Source organism: Artemia franciscana, chromosome 20, assembly GCF_032884065.1.
Source record: "Artemia franciscana chromosome 20, ASM3288406v1, whole genome shotgun sequence".
Lineage (NCBI taxonomy): Eukaryota > Metazoa > Arthropoda > Branchiopoda > Anostraca > Artemiidae > Artemia > Artemia franciscana.
In genome coordinates, this window is record NC_088882.1 from 27,493,719 (window position 1) to 27,511,186 (window position 17,468).

The window sequence follows — 17,468 nt, forward strand, 5'->3', positions numbered from 1 at the left end:
GAAACTTGATCCTTGAGAGCTTCATAATGCCATCTATTTTTATGCTTGAATTTAGGAAATAAAATTGGAAAAACTTACTTGACAACACTGTTCCACAGTAGTGCTACCAGCGCATGTGCAATTGTTAGCAGCAATGTCAATCTTCTCCGAGTGGCTGTATACACGCTAATGATAGGACCACGTTTGAGTTGATGGTGCTTGGCTTACTCCCCCAAGACCCCCCCCCCCCCAATAAAAAAATTGGGCAGACACACAGAAAAACAAATGAAAGCACTGAAGAAAATAAGGATTTTGGAATATTTTACTTGTATTCTAAAATATATAGAGAATATGAAATGTAGAACAGGAATCGGCAATCTATGATCAAAGGGTCACTGCAGGGTGACCCACAGAAATTTTTCTTAATTTTATAATAATAATTTGAGGTTAAAAATCCATTGTAATTTTATCTTGATAATTTTTTTCCTGACTATTCACTAACAGACTGATTTAAAAAATATTATTGAACCTAACGTACCCTTAATATTAAAATTTTGGTTGATTTTGATCCAGGACCAAAAACGGTTGTTGAACATAGTGTGCTGTGGAATTTATTTTCAAATCTTAGTTTCATTTCAAATAAAAAGAAATGCACTTATGATGTCCTGTATATACTTTCTTCCCACTTTCCCATTTTTTGGTCAAGGAAATTCATGTTTTCCATTTTTCTATCGTGCAAATTCATGCTGATTCTATCGTTTTAAGAATTCACAAGTTATAAGTTTCATGCAATGATTTGTCGCGAGGCACCCGAAGTAACATTTTCATTGAGGGAGCGTAAATTGAACGTTTTTACCTAATGAGCGCCAAATTTCATCGACTGAAAATTCCAATTGATTAAACATTGCTGAAAAGCTTCGGATTTAGACTCACAGACTTTGAAGATTATACTTTCTTCATAGTTCTTCATTGTTTTCTTTGTTAAGGCTATTCAAACTCGTAGCTTTTTCCAGGGATTTACAGATTTTCATTTTTTACCGAGAAACTGAGGATATTCATACTTCTTTTTTGTAAATAGTGTGTTAATCCCTTTTACAGGGCACCTGTGTTCATTGTTGAAGCTGAAGTTTTTTACGTACTACTGGTAACACCCACGATATAATTATTATTTTGAAGCATAATTCGTTTTCTTTCGCCTCAGTCTCCCTCCAGTCCCTCCTACCCCTTTCAAACACAGAAACCGTAATAGAACAACATCGGTATTTCATTATATTGTTCGAGCCGTCTGTATTTATTTCAATTTAACGAATTCAATTTTAATTCATTAAATGGTGCAATACAGTTCCATTCACTACACCCTATCCTACCAGTCTTTTAATTTCAAGAGCATATAATTTTAGTTCTTATCTGCCATTTTTTCTCTTTTTTTGGATATTGCCTCACTAGAATCACCTAACTATCCCCTTTAAATGTCTTGCCATAAGACTATAATGCGGATTTGAAAACCACGATCCATCTCTTCGAAAGATCAAAATTCTTATCTCTTTGGACAGAAGAAAACTGGGATGTTAATAAGCTGCAATTAGACAAATTGATTCCTAAAATATATTTTTCCAGAATACGATTTCAATTATGTGCTCTTTTTTGAGATTTTCTGTTCTCCTTTTGCCTCCTCCACCAAGTTACTTTTCGTTTTTATTTCCCTGAAGTTCGCTCCAAAATTTTGATAATTCGATACATCGAATTTCTTTTTCGGTACAAAAATTCTAACACATATACGTGTTTCCATACTGAATGTCCGATAACACTTAATGAGATTTAAAGACTATTAATAAGTCTGATTTTTCTTCGCTATACTTTGACTTAAAATATCTATCAAAGATTTTCATCATTCAGTCTTTGCTCATCTTAAACAATATTCATTTTCAAACATTTTCGCAGAAACTGGGGACTCTTTTTCAGTCCCAACCTTTCTAAACAGTTCGTGGTACTGTAAGTAAGAAGCGACCCGGCTAAATAGCAACCAAAACTCTAAAAATGGATTTTTGATACAAAAAGATATATAAAAAAATCGGTCTATTATGCTGGTTTCAAATATATAAGCTTTATAAGTTTAGTTTTATCCATCAAAGGTTATAAGCCTGAGAAAATATACCTAGTTTTCGAAAAAAGGGGAAACACCCCCTAACAGTAAAATAATGTGGAATTTAATATTTTCTTTTTTGCCAGAAGCAAGATTAGGGATGCGTGTTTTTTTTTCCAGGGGTAATCGTATTGACTCGTTGGTCTACAACATCCTGAGAAAGCACATTCGAATGTAAATTAAACGCTCTAGTGTCCGTTCTGAGGGACCAAAAATATAGGAGGGCAATTAGGCCCCCTCCCCCAGTCCTTCTTCTCAAAATCATTTTATCAAAATTTTAGATAGCCATTTTGTTTATCATTGTTGAAAGACCTAGTAACTATGCCTTTGGATATAGCATGATTCCGACAGTCCCAGGGGGAAGGTCTTTGAGTAATGAAATTAGCCCATTGTTTACACATAGTATTTGTTATTGGGAAGTATGCATACATTTTGAGTGGTGTTTTCCACGGCGAAAATTTCCAGGGAGATGAACTTGTCACAAGAAATTTGCCAGAATGCCTATAGAAAATCTTCTTATATGTCTTGCTTTCTCTTTTCCTTCTCAATTTTATACGCGGAGTTGTTAAGGGCAATTATCCGGGGTGAACTATCACAGTTCACCTGTGATAGTGGTCAAATATGGCTCTGAAGCATGGACACTCCGAAAAGCAGATGAAAATTTACTAGATGTTTTCCAGAGAAATTGCCTACGGATTGTTCTGGGTACCCGGCTGACTGACCGTATTTCAAACAGTAGGTTGTACGAAAAGTGTGGTTCAATCCCGCTTTCTGGGGCTATAATGAAAGAAAGGTTGAGATGGCTAGGCCACGTTCTACGGATGAAGGATGACAGATTACCGAAGATTGTCCTTTTTGGCCAACCGTCCGGGGCTACACGGAAAGCAGGTCGTCCTTGTCTGGGTTGGGAGGATGTCATAAATAAGGATTTAAAGGAAATGGGAACTTCCTGGGAGGGTGTAAAGAGGGAGGCTTTAAATAGATTAGGTTGGAGGAGGAGCGTGCGTAGCTGTGTTGGCCTCAGGCGGCTTGGTGCTGCAGTGAGTTATTAGTAGTAGTAGTAGTAGAACTATCACCGGGATTGAATTGTCTAGAGGATATTTCCGCGGGGAGGGGAGTTTCTCCGTAGAGATAGGATCAGATTTCTTCACATTATTTAAAAACTGCTTAGAAATTATTAAGTTTTTTCAAGGTAAAGTAAGGAGCAACATTAAAACTTATTACGAACAGAAAGTATTACGTATATGAAGGGGGCTGACCCCTCCTCAAAACCTAGGTCTTTACGCTAAAGTTCGAATTTTGTCCCAATTCTTGAACAGAACAACAAGAATTTTTTTGAAAGTACTTAAAAACTTTAGCGTAAAGAGCGAGGTGTTGAGGAGGGGGTAATCCCCTTTATAAACGTAATAATTTCTGATAAGTTTTAATGTTGCTCCTTACTTTACATTAAAAAAACTTTTTTTCTATTTAATTACTACATAGAATCAGCCACCTAGAGCAATGTCTGCACTTAAAAAATGACATTTATAATTTTAATTTGTTCTCTAAAAATACACCAAATCTAAAAAGATAAGAGGGTGTGTATTTGAAAATGAACAAGAAAAAATCTTTTTGTCAGCTACACAATTCAGAAAAAAAACAAATTCTCTGTATAAAATTATCAAACACAAGCTATTTTTTTGTCACTAGTCTTCTTTTAAGCTCGATTATTCTTTCTAAAGTATCATTATTCTTAGCTTCAGCAACATTCTCACTCATAATTTTTTTGCTCAAATTATGTCCATACTCGGGAGTTACTGATTCCAAAAGTAACAGTTTATTTTCAACATTTTGAAGTCTTTGATAGATATCTTTTGCAACAGGTTTCACATTCAAGTGTTCTTCGACTGCACCTAGTCTTTCCTGAAGGGCCCAATTAGTTTCATAGGTAAGAGACGGATCAGTTTGTGGTCCGTACGGGTTCTCAACCCGAGACCTCCGAAGATGTGATATTCCATCTTTCCTTTTGTAAAGAACAGCAGACGTTCGGGCACAGGCTGTGGATTGAGCTTCTCCACAAAATTCATAAACGTTCGCGATATCTGCTTCTTTTCTTTTCACTTCTATAAGTGTGTTGATTCGCTTCCAAATGGTATCATGACTAGCATTGATCTGCTGATCACTTGGCTCCTCATCACCCATTCCTATAAGAAGATATCAATAGTCAGCTCCCAAAGTCGCCAGACCATAGCTTGCACTGACATCTGAGACTCAACTGAACATGACAGAATAATAAAGAGGAGAAAGCTTCATCTAAGTCCAAAAGGAGTTATCTTGTTGAAGCATTTCCCTTTTAAACTAAAAACAACACACAAATTCTTACCTTATAATATTAATTTAACATAACAACTTCTTTTAACTTTGCTGCTAAAATGCCTTGAAAATAAAATTTGTTTCGTTGTTTTTTTTTGTATTTGTTTAAATGTTCTACCTTTTTTATTCCAACATTTCATGATATCTCATTTTAAAATTTTAAGCAAAAAGTTTTCTATCATTGTTAAGACCAGCAAAACATTGTTTGTGGTGCCTATAAAAGAACAATTTATGAAATTATAGTAATAAGAATTCAGTTTTGTTGATGTACCTATTTCAGAAGTGAAATTTTCAACAATATTACACAAAAAGGGCATTCCATAGATATTTGCTAACTCGAATAAATACCCAAGGAAAACACAGTACTGTGGAAATTAGGGAATATATTTATGGGAGTGCATATTCTTACCCCCCCCCCCCAGCTAAAAACATGGCAAAACTTTATACTATTTGAAGGATAGTTATAGGTCTACAGCTATAACTCTTTCACAGAAAACGGTAGAGGGGGGGTCATTTATATATATATATATAATATATATATATATATATATATATATATATATATATATATATATATATATATATATATATATATATATATATATATATATATATATATATATATATATATATATATATATATATATATATATATATATATATATATATATATATATATATATATATATATATATATATATATATATACTTTAGCGGGCAAGGCAAAAACAAAAAAGGTGCATGTTTATGCAATTGTTTTTTGTTTTTTTTTATTTTCCAGGGTTAGCATGGTCTTTTTCACTGATCTTACAATGAGAGGAGCATCAGTTTCTGCACAGGCATGATCAAGTCTTAGAAGCAGAGGATCCCAGCCAATTCTTAACAAAATGTGCACTAATAAATAACATTTTTTGTGGGGAGAAGAGGTACAGACAGATACTTTAAACACCTTCCCAGGACATTATTCAGGCTCTGGATACATTCTTGAAAACTTAATTTTAATAACTACTTTCCAAGATATCAAAAAACCTCAATATTTTACCACTATCAAGCCCATAAGACAATGACCAGCCAATACAATTAGAAAATTTTAAATAATAAAATCAGAATTTCACTTTCAGAATTGGACAAAACTTGAATATACTTAAAACAGTTGTGATGCCAAAATTGTACTTAAGTATTACTTCAAGTACTACTCCATGTATTTATTCTATATATATATATATATATATATATATATATATATATATATATATATATATATATATATATATATATATATATATATATATATATATATATATATATATATATTTATATATATATATATATATAGTACTTGAAGTAATACTTAAGTACAATTTTGGCAAGTACTTGATATTTGATACTTAAGTAAGAATTTGGAAAGTACTTATTACTTGATATTTAAGTAAAAAAAAACAATGAGTACTTAATACTGGATATTTAAGTAAAAATTTGGAGTACTTGTTGCAGCACTGATTCTAGGGAATTATTTTTGTAAGAATAAGTTTACCTTTAAATTCATTTAGGAAAAAAAAGTCTCAAATAAAGAGAGCACCTTAATTTTTGTGCAAAATGAAGCAAAACTGATTAGAATTTATACATCAAGGATTCCTGGCAAAATAATCAATCTATTTAATCAGTAATACATTTAGGCTAATTATTATGCATTTGATCTTTAAGATCAGGCTCAAACCAAAACTACAGAAAATTTTCTTGCTTCTAAAGATATAAACAAATGTAGACATGCCCTTTTGCAATATCCTAAGCCTTAGAATATGTCACCAAAGGAGTAGAGATACTTAAAAATCATTCTACATGCATAGATACCATGCTTTTATTTCATAATGGACAATTTAAAATGCACCTTTTTCATATCAGAACTATACTCTCCCATGAACTAAAATCCCTTTAATCCCTAAAAATCCCTAAAATCCCTTCTTTAGACATTTAAAAAATTACAGAATAGAAAAAAAAATTAAATTTAAACCTACAGCCCAGCTGTAAAATTGACCCTCTTTCTTTTGATTGTTCAATTCAACTGAATAATATGAACAGGCTTAAACAACAAATTATGACAATGTTATTTTATCAAATAGTCTACACTAATAAGCTAAATAAAAAGTGACCTCTGCCAAAACTAAAAACAAAATTTTTATGATAATTGATACAACAACAGAAAAAGGAAGTAATTTGCTATGGGGCAGAAGGGGCAACTGCCCCCAGACCCAAGTATGCCCCCCAGCTGAAATTTAGTTTCTGCAAAAAATCTTGTCAAATCTAAAATAAGCCTGAATAATTCAAGTAGGGTATCTAGAGAGATAGGTCAGTCAGTTTTCTTAGGTATATCTCTGCTTTTATGGTAATATAAGGATCATTTTTCAATTTTCACTTGATTTGGGAACATTGGCTCCAGCTCTAGCCTTTTGAAATTTGCATAGATTGTTGATCCATGTTTATTAGTTTTTTGTTTTTTCCAGGGGTGATTATATCAAACTGAATGCCCTGAATCCTTACTTTCAGTTGAAAATTCTTGTTTTTTTTATTTAGTTTCAGATTGTTTTTCAAATAATACTGGGAAATCCAGTGCCCCTCCTTGGAAATTCTCTTCCTCCATGATAAGATCGTCCCACATAACCTGATCCCCCTGACCTCCCCACCAGAAAAAGTTCCCCCTGAAAACGTCTGTATACTTACCAATAACCAACATTATATGTAAACAATAGACAAAGTTCACACCTTGCAGCCCTTCCCCTGGGGACTAAGTCACCCTAAAAGACATAGTTATTAGACATTTCGACTATACTGAACAAAATGGCTATCTCAAATTTTTGATCCAGTGCTTTGGGAAAAATGAGCGTGGGAGGGGGCCTAGTTGCTCTCCAATTTTCTGGTAACTTAAAAATAGCACTAGAACTTTTAATTCCCATTCGATTGAGTCCTGTCGCAAAATTTTAGGACCACTGGGTCAATACAATCACTTCTGGGAAAAAAACAACAACAAATAAGTACCAATCCATGATCTTTCTTCTGGCAAAAAAAAATACAACATACAAAATTCCACATTTGTGCAGATAGGATCTTGAACCATCTACAGTTGGGGTCTTTGATATGCTGAATCTGATGGTGTGATTTTCATTAAGAATCGATGACTTTTAGGGGGTGTTTTGCCCTTTTTCGAAAATAGGCAAATTTTCTCAGGCTTGTAACTTTTGATTGGTAAGATTAAATTTGATAAAAGTTATATATTCAAAATCAGTATAAAAATTTGATTCTTAGATGTATCTATTGGTATCAAAAGTCCGTTTTTTGGAGTTTTGGCTGCTATTGAGCTGGGTTGCTCCTTACTTACATTTGGTTTACACTAACTGTTTGATTGTGATTGGCTTCAGCTATATGGAAGATCAAAAGCTTCAGAGAATTTCGCCATATGAACAATAATACACCCCTTCATCCAACCAAAATTCTGCAGTAGAAACTATAAATAGGACTTTTTGACTAAAAATACTGTTCATCACAACTGTTTTAAGTATATTCAAGTTTTGTCCAAAATTTGAAGCGCAAAGTTAAACACAGGTTGGTAAAAATCAATTTACAGTTATTGATCCACAGATTTTAACAGCAATTAACCAGGTTTTTAGGTGCCAGTACCCCACATTATATCTTGGTTAGGCCTGGGCATGATTTGGAAAACAATCATAAATTACTAATAACTTGGGATTTTTAACTTCAAACTAGAAACAAATACATATCTTTAATCACCATAAAAAGCTGATTCTTTGATTTGATTTTATCACTATTTAGGTTCTTATGATTTTGTTATTGATAAGCTATTGCTATTTAATTACTATTCATTATTACTAAGGATTTTTTTTTTTTTTTTTTTTTTTACTGCAAGAAAAAATGTTAGAAAAACTAGAAAGGGATCACTTGTCACAGAATGAGGTTAGGGTTTAAACCCTTTTTTAGGGTTAAAACTAATTGGCAGGCAGCCTACCACAGGGTAACAGACATTTTTTCTATAATTTTTCCTTATTTTGCTATCTTTTCTGTGGTTCCCTCATTATTACTTTATAGTTCCTGATTTTCAGGAGGGGTGCAACTCCTTCCCCCTGGAAATTCTGATTTTATTATTTAAAATTTTCTAATTGTATTGGCTGGTCATTGTCTTATGGGCTTGATAGTGGTAAAATATTGAGGTTTTTTTATATCTTGGAAAGTAGTTATTAAAATTAAGTTTTCAAGAATGTATCCAGAGCCTGAATAATGTTCTGGGAAGGTGTTTAAAGTATCTGTCTGCACCTCTTCTTTCCAAAAAAAATGTTATTTATTAGTGCACATTTTGTTAAAAATTGGCTGGGATCCTCTGCTTCTAAGACTTGATCATGCCTGTGCAGAAACTGATGCTCCTCTCATTGTAAAATTAGTGAAAAAGACCATGCTAACCCTGGAAAATTTAAAAAAAAAAACAATTGCATAAACATGCACCTTTTTTGTTTTTGCCTTGCCTGCTAAAGTATATATATATATATATATATATATATATATATATATATATATATATATATATATATATATATATATATATATATATATATATATATATATATATATATATATATATATATATATATATATATATATATATATATATATATATATATATCTGACGTCAAGCCTATGCTACCTTTTTAAAGCCATTCTGAAGGCTTCTTTACCCCTTCCCTTGCCTATAAAATGTCCCCTGTCATTCCTCTCTTGGAAATCTTAATCAAGAACCAGATTTTCTGTTTCATTGTTTTTAACTATTTCCCTTGTTTGGCAGGTACACACCCAATGAAGTCCAAGAAAATAATCTTAACCAATTTTCAACACAACGGCTTGAAATGAAAAGACTATCAAAACAATTAAGTGCAGTCAAAAAACTCTTGATTGGATCAGACATATCACATGACAGGATTAACATGGTGCATGTAGAGTTGAACTTCTGGCAATTAATGTTCAATCAGATCTGGCAAGTTTGAAAAAATACAGGGTTATTCTGAAACCTGTGGAAATGATGGAAAAAATATTGATATTGTTTGGGTGATATTGACACCCATTGAAGTCCAAAAAATAATTTGAACCAATTTTCAACACAATGGCTTGAACTCAAAAGACTTTCAAAACAATTAATTGCAGTCAAAAAACTTCTGATTGGATCAGACAGATCACATGACAGGATTAATACAGTGCACATAGAGTTAAACATCTGGCAATTAATATTCAGTTAAATCTGGCACGTTTGAAAAAATACAGGGTTATTCTGAAACATGTCAGAATGGTGGAAAAAATATTGAAAATAGGAAAATAGACTTTGGATTGGCTTTAAAACAGACAAAAGGTAATAAAGTAGTACATTCTCTGATTCAATAGGTAAAAACATTATCAAAAAAAAAAAAAATCAAATTTAAAAGTAAGAAGCCAAGTGAGTCAGTTGCAGACTTTCTTAACAAGCAAAATCAAAGCTCAATAAAATGGAGCAGCAAAAATCCACACTTTTGGCAGCTAGCTGAAGGTTGCTGGCTCTCAGTGTGGTGAAAGAAAAGAAGAGTATGAAAATGAATTCTAGATTAACACTTTGATGACACCACCAAGCCCGCCAAGTTTCATCCTGGTCTCTCCACTCTAAGTATTTTCCAAGATTTCCAGTTTCCCCCTCCAACTCTCCCCCAATGTCACCAGAACTGGTTGGTGTTTAAAATAAGAGATCTGCAACATGAGTTCCTTCTTAATATCAAATTCAAGAATACCTCACAAATGGTCACCCACTCTTGAATTAAAAATACGTCAATTTTTATAATTTTTCTGAATTAACACCCCCTCTAACTTCCCCAAAGCAAGCGAATCCATTTCAGTTATGTCAATCATGTATCTAGGACTTGTGCTTATTCTTCCCACCAAGTTTCATCCTGATCACTCCAATCTAAGCATTTTCAAGATATTCTGAGCCCCCCCCCCCCAATGACACTGGATCCGGTCGGGGTTTAAAACATAAGATCTGAGTTTTGAGGTCCTTCTAAATATAAAATTTCATCCGATGAAATTCAAGAAGATCTGATCACTCCTTTGTAAGATAAAAATACCTCATTTTTTCTAATTTTTCAGAATTAACCCTCCCCCCAACTCCCCAAAAGAGAGTTAATTCGTTCTGTTTATGTCAATCATGTATCTAAGGTGGAAGTAGTTATAGGCCCTACTAAACTGAAGGAAAACTTGAGTTTCTTCAAACTTTAAACCCCTTCTCCCTCACCCTATTTTAGATAGGGCTTGTGATATCAGAGCTTGATATGAGCCCTGATCCTAGTCATCTTTGGTCTAGCTTTCATTTGGATCTGTTGCTCCATTTGCAAGTTATGCTAAATTAAACCCAAAGCTTTCAGCACTTAAAACCCACTCCCCCTTGTTCTATTGGAGCTAGGGTTTTCATCTCAAAACTTGATGTCTGTCATGGTCTTAGGCACCTTTGGTTCACTCTTCACTGAGATCCATCAATCTCTCGCAAGTTACACTGAATTAAATGAAAAACTCAACTTTTTTTAGTACTTAAAGCCCCCTCCCCCTAATTAAGCTAGGGTCTTCATCTCCAAACATTATGTGTCCTATGGTTTTGGCATCTTTGGCTTGACTTTCATTGAGATCCATTACTTCATTCAGAAGTTGAACTGAGTCAAACAAAAAACTCAACTTTTTAACACTTAAAGCCCCCTCTCCCTTGCCCTAATTAAGCTTGGGTCTTCATCCCAGAACTCAATGCATGTCATACTCTAAGGTATCTTCATTTAATTTTCATCAAAATTTATCTCTCCATTTGCAAGTTACAGTGAGTTAAATGAAAAACTCAGATTTTCTTTAACACTTAAAGCCCCATCACCCTAATTAAGCTCAATTTTAATCCAAATAGTTGAGTTTTAATACAAATCTGACTGGTGGTTCTCCCACTATACTTGATGGCACAGATGGGCAGACAGACATACAGATCTCAAAAAGCTATCTTGATGGATATTTTCCCCTATCCAAATATAGGTGATGATGCCTTGATGATGATATGCTATTGTTTTCCTTTTTTTGGATCCAGTGAGCCAACATGGCTACCTAAGATGTTGCAAAATCCATCCGTCTGTCTGTCCATCTATCTGTGTAATCACATATAGGCAGAGAAGTGCTGGTTGGATTTGCATGAAAATTTTGAATGGCAGATTTGGTGTCAAGGACTATGAGACATGTCAAGTTCAAAGATGAAGACCCTAGCTCAAATTTAACAAGGGTAGTGGGTTTTAATTCCTGAAAAATTTAAGCTTTCTGTTTAATTTAGTATACCTCACAAATGGAGTAACAGATCCAAATGAAAACTAGACCAAAGATGCCTAAGACCTGATTCAAGTTCTGGTATCACAAACCCTATATCAAATAAGGCAAGGGGGAGAGGGTTTCAAGTCTTAAGAAAGTTGAGTTTTCTTTTAATTAAGTAGGGCCTGTAACTTATGAATGAAGTGACAAATCTGAAGTCAGATTTGTCTGAATACCTGAATTTGACAAAATACCACTGCACTGGATCCAGCTAGAATTCCCTGGACTTGTTTATTGCAGACAACATTTAGATGGGCAAAGATTCATAGCTTCAGTAGTTTTACCAATAAATATGGTCCTGAAGATGATGAAATGGTTGAAATTTGGTTCAGTTGACAAGATGACAAAACTTGAATACTAACGTTGGAAATATAAGCCCAAATGGACTACAGTATGCAACATTTAGCACACAACAAGGGATTTTAGCTCACTGTTAACCAGTAAACTGTGAAATAATTTCCATATTCTTTGTTATATAACTTTTAAACAAAAATTAAACCAAGTGTCATCATACTATAATTTTTTTTTGTCAAAAACAACTACCTTATTTCATATCCAAAAAAAGGGCATGGAGCTATAGAGTTTACTCTAAATCTAAAGGGTGATGTTTTCATGTACATTGCCAATGCACACACACACAAAAGCTATATCTGAGTTTGCTCTAAATATAAAGGTGATGTTTTCTTGTACATTGCCAAAGCACACACACACAAAATTTTGGCATCAAAGGTAAAGTAATTGAAAAACAAGTACATTAAAAGTATCTTAAGTAATAAGTATTTTGTATTCTTACTTAAGTATCAAGTAATAAGTACACCCTAGAGTTTTTATTTAAGTACAAGTACAAGTAATGGAAAATTTTACTTAAGTAGTACTTTAAGTAAGTTAAAGCAAAGCCTAGAATACATATATCCCTTGTCCCCCAAACCAATACTGTTATTCAGGCATTTGTCCACCCCCTCTCTGAAAAATTTTCTGCTGGCAACCATTAGGCCTATACCCTGAGTTGTATAGCCTACGTGCAATGAATTTGGTAAATATGACTGTCCATATTACTGACTTACAAATAAAGTGACCATACTGCTCAATACCTTTTTCATACTCTTTACAAGTAAACTAACTGCTTCTATTGCAATATTCATATTTAAGCACTTTTTGAGCTCTTAAAATGGCAAATTTTGGTAAAATTACAGCAGTTCATATAACTGGCTTTCCTATAAAGTGAATATACCACTTGATACATTTTGGTAAAATTTTGGTTAATTGACTTCTTGCTCACTCAGAAAGGATTTAGGTTAGGAAAACAAAACTTTCAAGGATGGATCTACAGGCTAAAGTATGTACTAGGAAGTTATTTTAAAGTACCCAACTCTACTCCTTCTCCCTCTAGAGGGCCCTGAAATTTGCCTAAATGACAGGTCTATACCTATTGAAATTTTGACAAGACAACATTTTAGGCCTACCTTAATTTTCAGTTATCAGTTACTTTTTCTCTGTTTTTAGTTCTGGAAATCCAATTCCTCTTATTTGAGAAGAATTCTGAGCCATATCACTGTTGTTGTTTTATTCAAAGTTTATGAAATGTATTTGCATATCTTTGAAACCTTACAAATTGGGATTCAGCAAAGCTGTGAAGCTGAAAACAATTTTATTGCACTTTATTCGAGCAGAAGATCTATTTTGCAAGGTTTCACTTTTATAACACACATATTTTTAAAGGTCAACAAAGGTCAGGACCCTCTAGAGGGAGAAGGAGTGGAGGTAGTTGCTTCAAAATAGGCCTACCTTCCTGGGACAACCCTTAGTCTGTAGATTCAGCCCTGAAAGTTTCATTTTCCTAACCTAAACCCTTTCCAAGATACCAAGAAGTCAATTAACTAGAATTTTACCCCGTCTTTTTGTATGCTCTTTACAAATAGACTAATCACTTCTGCCTTAAATTCAAATCTAAGCACTTTTTGAGCTCTTAAAAATGACATAAATATGGGGGATGAAACAGGCTTGAAACATTGATCTCAAACTCACTGTTTCATTATTAATCCATTTCTTTAATGTTACAAAGGGTGTGTTCCAGCTGACGGTTTTTCAGTAACTGCAGTAACTGCGCAGTAACTGCCCATTTCTAACTGCGGTAGAGCCAGTGGGAGCGGCACAGTAAGCTGACTAGCAGTAGCGTCATTTTCGAATTAAATGCACGTGTTTAAATTTAAGGGACAGTTTAATGCTGATTAGTATAATTTTTTTATTGCTTCTGTTTCATAGTATTTAGAGAGGTTCTAAGCCAACCATGGGCATTTGGCTGTCACAAATGATTTTGCTCAAATGAGCTGGTGAAAAATAAGTAGATCATATACTTTTTCTCTTTTTTTTATTATTTGAAGACTAGAATATCACATAACTAAGCATTCAAATAGCTTGATTGTATCTTAAGCATATACAATCCCTGATGGAGTGCTGTTGATACCTCTCTTAAATTGATTTGTCTAAATAAAATGGGCCTATAGCATTTACAGGATAGTAGTGGGACAACTATAGCAAGTTTTTTTTCAATATTCTACTTTTTTAAAAATAATTATTATTATCTGGTCAAATTTGTGTTCCTTGCTAAGTGGTAGGCACTCTGGACTGGAATGCTTTGTCCAAGGGGTACAGGTTTAATTCCTGGCATTGTCAGTTTATTTTGTTTTGGATAGGGGTTGGTGATATGACTAACCTCAGCTAGAATTGGCCTAACTTTAAATGAGTACAGATGGAAATCTAGGGACAGTAAGAAGGAAGGGCATGCAATAGCATAGGCTGACTGGTCCCTAGCTTCCTATTGCACTAACTGGCTAAAGGACCACCAGGTCCTTTACTGGCCTACTGACTTAGCCATAGAGACTTTCTTTCAAACCCATTAAATATAAGTAAAAATGAAGAATACCAGCATGATGGTCCTTCTATTTCCCTGAAATGTGGATGTATGGACAAGAGTGTGGGTCATGAGAGATAGCTTGTGAATGTAATTGGGGTGAATGTTCTGCAAGATTTAAAAAAATTATGACTTGCTCAGGTTGGAAACTGAACACAGAAGTATAATTTTGTTATTTGTTTGTGACTATCATGCTTATTTAATGTCCAGTATTTTAAAGTTAATCTTCTTTAATTTGTCTTTAATTGCCATGGCCCTAGGGCTTAAATACAATAAAACCTACTTATATCCATTGATTTTCTTTAAATAGATAGTAGCTCTATGTTTCCTAGCTTCAGTAAATTTAAATGTAATTGTGAGACCAGGGATTACAAAGTAGGTGAAAACTTGCAAATGAGCCTCTGGTATCAATAAAAATTTGTAAGAAATGGATATCAATTTAAAGATTAAAAAAATTGTTAGAAAACAAAGAAGACAAATGAATAAACAAAAGTAACCCCTTTACAACCATTTAATGAATTGTCACAAATATAGGTCACCCTTAAGATTGAAATGAACAAAGCTTCAATTATGAATCCATTTTCCTTCAAACAGACTGAAGGGGCAAACCTCCAAGCTTTGACAAATTCAATCTCACTTTTGGGCATTCTCACCTTTCCTTTTCAAAGGAAACTTTCTTTGGATGTTTCCCACCCAACTAAAAACAACACAGACAGAATCAGGTACAAGTGACCTTCTACTTAGCCTACATACACAAGGGAAAAGCATGCATCTCTATACTATAATTTACCTCCAACCTGCCTAATGTGCAAATATATAGCCAAAATTATGTAGTTCCAATGTATTCTGTCACCTGTTACCTTTTCCCCCATTCTTGCTTTGTTTAAAGTTGCTTCAATTAACAGGGAGTTAAAGGTTGAGGGATAGATTGGCAGAATCAATGGGAAACATGTAACTTCAGCTATAAATATTTTTGGAGGTCATCAAATGTCAATGCCCTCTAGAGCAAGAATGAGTAGAAATGTGTACTTTGAAATACCTTCCCAGGACATACTTTAGCCTGTAGACCCATCCCTGAAAGTTTCGTTTTCCTAACCTAACCCATTTCAGTGATAGCAAGAAGTCAATCAACTAGAATTTTACTGGATAAAATTACCATCCTTTGGAATAGACTCTGAATAGTCTACCCTAGCCTACTTCTTCAATAGGATTAAAGACAGTCTCAGAATAATGATTTGGCAGCCCATAAATCCTCTACTTATCTGTAATACTTCACCTAGGCCTGTTTACAGAGCCTAAAAGGAGTTAATGCTTTAAATGCTACCATGTGGCAATTTAATGGAGCCTCAATGTTACCTGGAAGAAGTCAATCCTTAGAATGATTCCAAATGGCAATTTAAGGTAATAATTATGCCTGGATATACCAGAAAACATGGAAATCTTTAAATTAAATAATAAGTTTTTCATTGATTTAACCTACTTGCTAATAGATAGCCCACTACTCAGGGTGTCCTTTAATGTTGATCCCAAAATATGGTGATTTACTAACCTGGCTCAGATCCCTCTTTCTTTTGCAAAATCACTGTCCCACCTTCTTCCAAGCAAATAACTTCATATTCCATTACTTCATTCTTGTCCATATTTATTTTTTGTTGAATGAGATTTTTGTTGAAGAAGGTGAATTATGTACTTACTGCGCTAACCATTCTTTTGAGCACGGTAAGAAAATCACTTACTGCGGTTACTGCCGGCAGTAACTATTCTCGTTCCCAGTGGGTTGGGCAGTAACCATTTTCCCGCTAGGAACGGAAATAGTAACCATTCGGTTACTACAGTAAGTCCCTGGAACACACCCAAAATCCACAAGATTCTCCAATATGGATTCTTCTTCTTCTGGATTCTTCATGGATCAGTGTTTCCACTTTCTCATTTTTTAAATCCCTAATAAAGAGCGGAAAAATCCCTAGAAATCCCCATCTTCAGTTCCAGAATCCCTAAAAATCTCCCATTGTCTAATTACTTCCTGGACCGCTTCTCCCTATCTCATTTTACCCGTACCATTGAAAGGTAACATATTTTGGCTTTTTAGATTGAAGTCTAGCTATCACTACCATAATAGAATGTCTTGTCATGCTATTTAAAGTGCTTTTTAATCATCAGCTAAATACAAATAGCTTCAAATATACTTCAAATAATACTAAGCAAATAGAAAAGAAAATGTAATACTTTAATATAGATTACAGTACAAAATCTTTAATACTATTCAATCGTAACTTGTAAAACTAATCAGACCTTATCTTCCCCTGATGTGTCTTCAACATTTTTGTATGGTGGCTGAAGCTTTTACCGTTCACATGTGATGAAGTAACTGATCATCTTCACATTCCATACTTTCTTGAGCCCTTTTCATTCCATATTTTGTTTTTAGAATCCCCTGCAAAGTTTATGTTTTCAGTTTATTCTTACGGTCAGTTTTTACTACTTTTACAGCACTGAAAAACCTCTCGTCATTGACATTTGAAAATGGAACAGTGGAAATAAATAATACTGCCGGTTTCAGGTTAGGATTCAAATTCTGTTCCGGTACCCTTTTTTTTACCCATACCAAACACTAGCAGGTCACGGCATCCATTGTTTTGACGTTTTCAATATCGATGAGGCTCTGCCTCCTCC

General features: G+C 33.9%; 1 protein-coding gene across 3 annotated transcripts; it reads right to left on the minus strand.

Moving 5' to 3' along the window:
• Positions 1-3,684: 3,684 nt before the first annotated feature.
• Positions 3,685-13,991, minus strand: LOC136040065 (MAP3K12-binding inhibitory protein 1-like). Of its 3 annotated transcripts, none has more exons than XM_065724132.1 (2): positions 13,910-13,991; positions 3,685-4,305 (listed from the first exon to the last, which is right to left on the minus strand). In XM_065724132.1, exon 2 carries the CDS (start codon positions 4,301-4,303, stop codon positions 3,794-3,796), a length of 510 nt encoding a protein of 169 aa, XP_065580204.1. In that variant the 5' UTR covers positions 4,304-4,305; positions 13,910-13,991; the 3' UTR covers positions 3,685-3,793. The 3 variants fall into 3 exon arrangements, with proteins under 3 accessions (XP_065580204.1, XP_065580205.1, XP_065580206.1); XM_065724133.1 differs by lacking the exon at positions 13,910-13,991 and adding an exon at positions 12,976-13,114; XM_065724134.1 differs by lacking the exon at positions 13,910-13,991 and adding an exon at positions 13,076-13,094.
• Positions 13,992-17,468: the final 3,477 nt, after the last annotated feature.

Excerpts from the sequence above, each read along its gene's own strand:
- LOC136040065 (XM_065724132.1), bottom strand. The coding sequence starts at position 4,303 with ATGGGTGATGAGGAGCCAAGTGATCAGCAGATCAATGCTAGTCATGAT.